This window comes from Globicephala melas, chromosome 1 (genome assembly GCF_963455315.2).
Source record: "Globicephala melas chromosome 1, mGloMel1.2, whole genome shotgun sequence".
NCBI lineage: Eukaryota > Metazoa > Chordata > Mammalia > Artiodactyla > Delphinidae > Globicephala > Globicephala melas.
This window is the reverse complement of record NC_083314.1, coordinates 178,202,684-178,211,305: the sequence shown is the minus strand read 5'-3', so window position 1 is coordinate 178,211,305 and position 8,622 is coordinate 178,202,684. Positions and strand designations below refer to the sequence as shown.

The 8,622-nt window shown below is 51.1% G+C and overlaps 1 protein-coding gene across 3 annotated transcripts in view; it reads right to left on the bottom strand.

Annotated features, from left to right (window-relative positions):
* Positions 1 to 201: 201 nt before the first annotated feature.
* Positions 202 to 8,622, bottom strand: part of DHRS3 (dehydrogenase/reductase 3) — a 41,042-nt gene continuing 32,621 nt past the window's right edge. For all 3 annotated transcript variants that reach the window (XM_060311002.2, XM_030878010.3, XM_030878003.3), the window contains 4 exons: positions 8,462 to 8,581; positions 7,863 to 8,101; positions 3,395 to 3,520; positions 202 to 709 (listed from right to left, as the gene is read on the bottom strand). In XM_060311002.2, coding sequence (XP_060166985.1) covers positions 625 to 709; positions 3,395 to 3,520; positions 7,863 to 8,101; positions 8,462 to 8,581 — 570 coding nt within the window. In that variant the 3' untranslated portion in view covers positions 202 to 624. The remainder of the gene's footprint in view (positions 710 to 3,394; positions 3,521 to 7,862; positions 8,102 to 8,461; positions 8,582 to 8,622) is intronic.

The following is an 8,622-nucleotide window of genomic DNA, read 5'->3' as shown; positions in this document are numbered from 1 at the left end:
ATGTACCCCCAGGCCTGGGCTCCAGTTTTTCTCCCGATCTCTGCCTCCTTCTTGCCTACTCCACTCCCGGCAGCTGGGGACCGTGAGCAGACCAATTCTCTCTCAAAGGATGGGGTGTTGTGGTTGGGTCTGGTGCCTTCCCCACTGACCACTAAGGACCAGAGGTCAAGGATTTCAACAAAGGAATTCGCAAAAGCCATCTCTCTTTATTTTGTATTCCTGCCGTTCAACCAGTTTGCACAAGCTGAGGATGAGTGGAGTTTGGAGGGGAAGGAGGAGTGCGTGGGCACAGTCCCTCCCGGAAATAGTCTATGCACGTTGCCGAGGCTGGTTAGACTTGAGAAGCGATTTAACAATGAACTCTACAGAATCAGAAATGTACAAAAGTGTCAAGGCAGCTGCTGGCTGGTTTCTTGCCTCCCCACGGGGGTCAGAGTTACACCCGTCAGTCCTGTGCAAAGGTCCTGGGGCTGGCCTGGGGGCACAGCCAGATTCCTCCCCAGGGGAGGAGCAGTCCTGCTCATGCAGCAGAAGTGTGTCAAGGGACAGGCACATGGGCGTGTGCCCAGGTGCCCACGCCCCCTCAGGTTCTGTGGCTTTTAAGCCTGTCTTTGCGTCCTGCCTTTATGTTCGCCCTTTGAAAGTGTTCATGCAGGTGTAGGTTCCTGAGAATTTGTGGATCTCCTCGAGGGCAGCCTGTGGGAGTATGCTGGTGGAGTGGGGAGGGAAAAGAGAAGATGGTTAGTGGGGAGACCAGTGGCCGGGTCACTGGTAGCCATACAAGGGGTGTAGTAAAGTGATGGTTCCCATAAGCTCTCCCCACCCCTCTCTCCAACATACACCGGCTCCCCCGACAAGCCACCACGACCCACCCCTCCATGGAGGAAGGGCTTTCAAGTAAGTAGGTAAATAGCTATTTACAAGGTAAAGGGTGGGTGTTACAAACTTTCAAAGCCACACTCTTAGCATTTTAGGGCCCAAACGTATCTCAGAGATCAATTAACTCCAAATGCCACTTATTCAACAAATATTTACTGTATGGGGCTGAGGAGTTAGGTACTGGGTGTCACCTCCTCTTTTTTTTCCATGTATTATTTATGAAACAGCCACACTGTGCACATGATACAGTTGATGCCAAAATCTGTCCTCTGCCATCTCAAGATTCTCGGCCAAGTTTGTTCCACTGCATAGTGATGTTTTCCTATAGGTGGGACCTCAGGTGTTACGTCTCATCCTTTATGTCCCTCCAGATAGTAAAACACCTGCATATACCTTCAGGCCTTGTTCTTTAGCATGACACAATTTCTTGCTTCTTGTAGGAAACTTCCCAGACTCACCCCTAGGCCTTTCCTGGGGCTCCCCATAGCTCTATGCTTCCCCAACAACCCCCGGAGTTGTGCTTGCTGTTTACTTGTCAAGTCCATGGGTGCCTCTGCGGTAGATATTTCATCTCCGATCCCGGCACTTAGCACAGGGCCCAGTAGAGAGACGCCCTCAGTTCCTCTGTTGAATGAAATTGAAGGGCCCTGGTCCATTCTAGTTGCAACATGGGAAAGCCTCACTTCCAGCTGGAGCAATCTGGAAGGCTTCCTGGGGGTGGTGGCACTAGAGTTGAGCCTGTGAAGATTTCTCTTGGGGAAGGTGAAAGGAGGCGCGGTGCAGGGAATGGGGAGGGGCTGGCCTCTGCTTCTTGTGGGAAAGTAGTGGGGGATAGAACACAAAATGTAGGCTGGGTGCTTACTGTGGAGAGTGCCGAGGTGTTCTAGACAAACTAGCTTTTTTTCTAGAATGTCCCCAAAAGCTTCTAAGAAGCTCCCTGCGGTGGAAGATCAGCTTGGCTTTGGTGAGGATCCAAGTCCCTGCTCTCCAAGGCTCACAGAGGCGGCCAAGTAGCATCTCAAAGCAACAGTCAGGATGGACTGAGGGAGGCTGAGGTGTGGCCTGAATGCCCGGAGTCCCCTACTCTGTGTCACTGAAAGGGACTGATGTGTCCCCGGGTCCTGAGGTTTCTTGCCTGCAGTTAGAGTAGCTCCTCAGATGCCCACTGTGTCCACAGCAGCCAGAGGGGAACCTGGTTTCCTGGGGGTTGACATCCGATAAAGGCACTTGGGTGCTTCACCTCCTGAAAAGGCCTTTCAGGTCAGAGGGGTTCAGTCATCTGGGGGTTGGGGGCCCAGGGGAGCCAAGAGTCCACGGTCACTCGGGCTCCGGGGTCAAAGCTCTCTGTGCAGCACGAGAGGCCTATGAAAACAGTGTTTAGTGGGGCACCTGCAATGGCCCCTTCAGCGTGGGAGTGGGATGGGAATGGTTTGTTGCCCAGAGTCTGGAAAGTTCTAGGGAATGTGATGCTGGGCACATTTTGGAGGAAGATGGTCTCCTCTGTAAAGCCTACCCCCCAAGGTGGTCTGCCCTGGTAAATCCCACCAGGGATGTTTCTGTGAATCCCGAGCCTTTGGCAACGAAATCCCTGTCTTCCCCATTCACTGATGTTCATTTTAAAATTTGATTCTATTTTATTTTATTTTTGGCCGTGCCACACAGCATGCGGGATCCTAGTTACCCAACCAGGGATTGAACCCGTGCCCCTGCAGCTGAAGCGCAGAGCCTTAACCACTGGACCGCTAGTCTTCCCTATTAGAGTGAACTTCCTGAAGGCTAGGGCCAAGATTTAGTCTCTAGAATAGCAGTTCTCAGAGTGTGGCCCAGGAACCCTTGGGGGTACCGGAGATCTCTTCAGGGGTCTGTCTGCCAGGTCAAACTATTTTTATTATAATACTGAGACAGGTTTTGACTTTTTAAGTCTCATTCTCTCATGAGTGTACAGCTGAGTTTTCCAGAGGCTACGTGACATGTGACATCAACAGATTAAAATCAGAAGCAGATATGAGCATCCAGTTGTCTTCAATTAATTCAGATAATAAAGAGCTTTGCAAAAATATAAAATAATGCCATTCTTCTTACTACATTTCTTTTTTGGAAAATACATTTACTTTTCACAAAAATATCATTTACGTTAACACTGAATGGATTTTTTCTTGCTATATATAAATGAATAAATGTATAAATCCCATAAAATATTTTCTCAGTTTTAATTTCTAATACAATAGATACAACTCACAGAGATAAAAGCACTTTGGGTTCTTCAATAATTTTTAAGATTGTAAAGCGTTCTTGAGACCAACAAGTTTGAGAACCGCCACTCCTTAGTAAGGATAGTATATCCATGGCACACGTGCCACTGCTCTCACTTTCACACCCACAGCAGGCAGACATGACTAATCAATCACCGGGGTACTTTCTCTTGCCTGAGGCCTCTTCCCCACCAGGGTCCACAGGGAGAAGGGGAAATGGCCAGCATGACCCTGACCCAGAGCTTCCTCCCCCAGCCCCATACCTTTTCAAGATAATGAGGGCGTGCATCGTCCACGGGAGGAGGAGGAGGGCCTGATTGAGCTGCACGGCTTCTACCGTCCTCCGGGCCACGGTCTCCGGCTTTAGGGGCGGGAAGAGGTTGGGGAACCTGCAGGCAGGAAGAGACAGTGTGGGTTTCCCCTGAGAAGCGAGCGCTTCTGCTGAAAACCCCTGTGGCTAACATGTCAGGGTCATCCCTTTGGCTTCTCCTGTGTGGGAGACCTGATACCTGTTTGGAACACTCTCCCTGCCGCCCGGGATGTGTCAGGAGTTCCTCTTCCTCTCACTCCTCCCAGCAAGTCTCCCCTTGAGAATTGAGGGCTTCTAGCCCACCCACCCACCTGGGACCCATTCTTAGAGCACTGCAGAGGGCTCCCCCAAACCTCACTCATATCCCGTCTGGCCTTGCTAAAGCCCTCCTGGGGCCCCTCGCTCTGCTTTCAGTCCTACCCACTCTGGGCCTCACCTTTCCTCCTTCTCACCCTGCCCCAACGATCCTGCCCACCCTGTCACTTAAGATCTTTCCCATCTCAGCTGTCCCATCAGCCTGGCTCCTTCCTCCCATCCACTCAGAGTGCCCTCTAATCTCGGCCCCCTGATAATTGCCTTGACTGAATCGAGAATGGCCTTGCCTGTCTGCTTGTTTCCTGTGAATGGCCTGTCTCCCCTGAGTTCCCCAAGGGCAGAAGTCTGGTGGGTCTTGCTCCCTGCTGTATGCCCTGTGTGCAGTGTCTGGGATATAGTAGGTGCTCAATAAATGCTTGCTGAGTGGGTAGACACTGAACGATGTGGCATTCCCCTACCACTTGCTGGTTTACTCACTCATTCCCTAATTCATGGATACACTCACCGATTCATTCAAACATCTACAGGGCGTTTCCATGGGGTTGATAAATGAATGAATGGCTGAGCAAGCAAACATCAGGGGGTTCTCATGCCTGTTCAGAGACATCTGACCTGAGACCCGTACAGGGATGATGCTCCCTTAGCGCCAGGCCTGTGCTGAGTGATCAACAGGCATCATTTGCTCCAACTGCCAGAGAAGGAAGCCGAGGCTCTGGGGATGGTGGGGACTGGGGAGTCAAACCAGGCCCGCAGGAGCCCCAGACCCGTGCTCTGTCTCCCCTGTCCCTCACTTGCTGCTTGTCCCACCGCTCCTGGGTCTATAGGTGCAGGACTGATGCTGCTGGCTCTGACCTCAGTCCCACAAAGGGCTGGTGAGCTGCTCCGGCACCAGGAGGACTGAGGGTGATGAGTCACCTGGGGATGATGTCACCCTGAGCAAAAGGCAACTCCTGGGCCCCCAGCGCGGGCTTGGCTGGCCTCAGAGAGTCCACAGAGCTCGCCCCCAACCCTTGGCTTCCTTTGCCATCATGACGGGCTGCCAGGATGCCCACGACCCTGCAGTCTGGAAGGGCTGGCCTCAGGGTCCTGTGGAGATGGACGCGTGAGACGGCTCGTGACGCTGGAGCCCCACAGATACGGTGGACAGTGTGGGTTTCCAGCCCCCACTTGGGCCAGGGCTGCTTCTGGGGGGACTGGAAGACAGGATGGACAGACCAAGCTCCGTGGGCTCAGGGGGCTCTTCCTGGTAGGATCCCTGCGGGAGAACCTGACAGAGGGGATGCCTCACACACGCCCGCTGGTGGGGCTTTCCCTTTTCCCTCCGTGGTGTGTGGGATGGGCACCCGGGGAACTGGCAGAGCTACGAACTCCCACGGAGGCTGCACAAACCCCTTGAAAGAGCACGCTCAGCCAATTTCTATCTGTGTCGTCTTGGGCAAGTAACTTTGCTTCTCAGAGCCTCACTTTCCTCATCTGAGAAATGGGGATAAGAGCTCTCGCAGGGTTGTGGAGGGTCAAACGCAGAAGCGTTTGTAAGGTGTCTGGTGTGGCTGGAACATAAAGAAGATCAGTAAAGAGCAATTTACAAACAACAGCACCCACCTGTATGGCCACTCTTGCCAGAAAACCCATCAGTTTTGCCCTAAACATGTCTCCCACCCTCAACCCTGGGACGCTGCTAAGCATGGAAGCTGCTAAGCATGGTTGGAGAGGAAGCCAATGCTTTTCTTTCTTTCTTTTTTCCCCTTCCTTCCTTCCTTCCTTCCTTCCTGAAATGGCAGTTGGTTAGGTACCAATCAACATTTTACTGCCCTTCTCCCAAGCCCTCGGGGCTCACCTGCAATCCACAGGTAACTAACCTTCACCTAGTGCTCACTACTTGCCAGCTGGCTAGTTGATTCACGCACAGGAGCTCATCTAGCCTGTGAGGCCAGGGTACCATTATCAATCCCTTCTTACAGACAAGGAAACCGAGGCACAGGAAAGCGAAGTAATTTGCCCAAGGTCACAGGGAGCTGGGATTAGGCCCCCACAGCCTGGGTCCACATTCTGAGCCACTGTGGGAAAATGATCTGGGGGAGGCCTTGGGTTTCCTTCTTAGAGTGACGGAGAGGAAACTATGCCAGAAGGCGAAACAGGCACAGGGATGCGAGGTCTGTGAATGTCCTGCCCACTTCAGGGCACCCGATTAGAACCATGGGTCGCCACTGCGGCACTTCCATCCAATATGCATTGTTTGATCACCTCCTGTATACCCAGATGAAAAGAAACCAAACCAAGACATCATGGGGGGAAAAAACCAACATGGAACATTAATAGTCATTAATCCAGCCTCCTCTAAATTCAGCTTCTATGATAACTGCATATAAGTCAGGTGGAAATATATACATCTGTGATGACTGAAGTCTGCTAGGAAGATTGATAACTTATGCACTTATGAAGATGTTTGTTAGTAAAAATAATAAGAGCAGCAGTTCGTTACTGAGCATCTCACATGCCCTGGGCTTCACACTAGATACGTTACATGTGTTATTTCTAATTCTCTCAATAATCCTATGAGGTATTATTTTCACTTTGACAGATGAGCAAAGTAAAGCTCAGAGTGGTAACAAAACTGGTTCAAGATTTCGTCACCCTTCAGTAGCTGAGGTGTGATTCCAAACAGGGAGTTGTGTTTTTTCCTTAATTTTATTGAAGTATAGTTGATTTACAATATTGTGTGAATTTCTGCTGTACAGCTGAGTGACTCAGTTACACACACACACACACATATGTTCTTTTCCTTTATGGTTTGTCACAGGATACTGAATATAGTTCCCTGTGCTATACAGTAGGACCTTGTTGTTTATCCATCCTATATATAATAGTTTGCTTCTGCTAATCCCAAACTACCATTCCTTCCCTCCCCTGCCCCGCCTCCCCCTTGGCAACCAGAAGTCTGTTCTCCATATCTATGTCTGCAAGACCAGGTGTTTTGATTCTTGATAGCAAAACCAGACTCAGTGATAATCACTAAGGTGTTCTGAGTGATTCCCACCCGGAGGCACTACGCCACATGCCTTCTACTCTCTCAGGAAACTCTCACAATGACACTTCCACGCTATCCTCATGTTTGGAAGAAGCTGATGCATATCATTTAGAAAGCAAAATTATCATTATATGTTGCATTGCAAAAAACAAGGAAAATAGTTTTGGGATGATTCCACATTTTCATTTATCTATAATCTTATGCCCCTTCACGAGCGCACATCGTTATAGCACCATTTACTGGGTACTTACTATGTAGCACATACGGTGTTGCATGCTAGACCCCATTTTATCCCTATCACAGAACCCTAAGGGTAGACATTCCCATCATCCCATTCTACAGATTAGCATCAGAGGCAGGAGTGGGAACTAATTGGGCTCAAGGTCACACACACCCCAGGGGCCTGGCTCCAAAGCACAAGCTCTAAACCAGTGGTTCCCATTCCCGTTGATTTAAGTGGCCTGGAGGAGGGGTGGGTGGGCTTCAGTATTTCTTTAAACTGAGCTATAACTTGCATACAATAAAAGGTATAAATCTTGTGTCCAGCATGATCAATTTTTACCTATGTAACCCCCACTCAAATCAAGAAGAGAGAACATTTCTAAAAGCCTAGAAGGTTCCCTGGTGCTCTCTGCCAGGCTATGTCCCCACTCCTCTTGTGTGGTCACTGTTCTGATTTCTATCACCTCGGTCCAGTTTTGCCTGTTGTAGAACTTCAGACAGATGGAATCATGCAGAATGCACTTTTATGTCTCTGGTTTCTTTCTCTCAACATTTGAGATTCATCCATATTGTTCACTTACCAATACTTGGTTCCCTTTTTATAGTTGGGTAGTATTCCATTGCATGCATTTAGCATGGGAACTCTGTACAAGCCCCCTGACCTGAGAAGCAGGACCCTAAACCACTATAGAACCCCACTGCCCTGCAGATGGAGAATCTGGTATGAGACCAAAAAGCCAGAGATAAAGGGTTCTGGGTTATTTTAAGATTTTGGGTCTCTGTGTGTAACGAGTCTTTCCCCTGATCCGATCTGCTGGAGGGACTTGGCTCGGAGAGGGGGTCCCCTGCCACTGACCTGACCCTCATGCCCTGGAACATCTCGGTGCTGGTGTGGAAGGGCAGTACGGTGGTGGCACTGACGCCTGGACAGTCCAGCAGCCCCAGCGTCAGGCTCTCCATGAAGGCGAAGGCTGAGGCTTTGGACGTGCAGTAGTCAATGGCGCCGGGGATGGCAGAGAGCGCCAGCACGGAGTTGAGACACACGATGTGGCCGTTCTGCAGCTCCAGCATCCGTGGCAAGAAGGCCTTGGTGGTCTAAGGGTGGGTGGGGAGGTCAGTGTGCAGCAGCCACGGCTTCCAACAGCCCCTCTACCGCCCCCCTCAGGGAGAACAGACCAGCCTGTACACAATACACTACGCCAGAGACCAGGCTTTCCTGGGATGGGAGGCGTGCGGGCCGAGGGCACTGAGCCCCACATTTCAGAAATTCCAGATGCCTCCTGGGGCAGCCGGTCATTCGTCTTGTCCGGTCACCGTATACTAGGACATGCCCCCTGGCCTGAGCCCAAGCCCTGGCGAGCCTCTCCCCACTCCCCTATAGGTCCCAGGGTCCCTGGAGGGAAGAAGCATGTCACTGACATGCCCAGGGCTGGCTCAGTCTCAGGATAAACTTACCCAGAACTGGCCCAGGGTGTTGATGTGCTGGGACTTGAGAAGGGCATCATCGTCACTGTCCATCAGGCTCTTCCCATGGACCACGGCGGCGTTGTTCACCAGGATGGTGATGTCGCCCACCTGTGGGCAACAGGGGGTCGAGGGGCCGTTAGGGCGGGCAG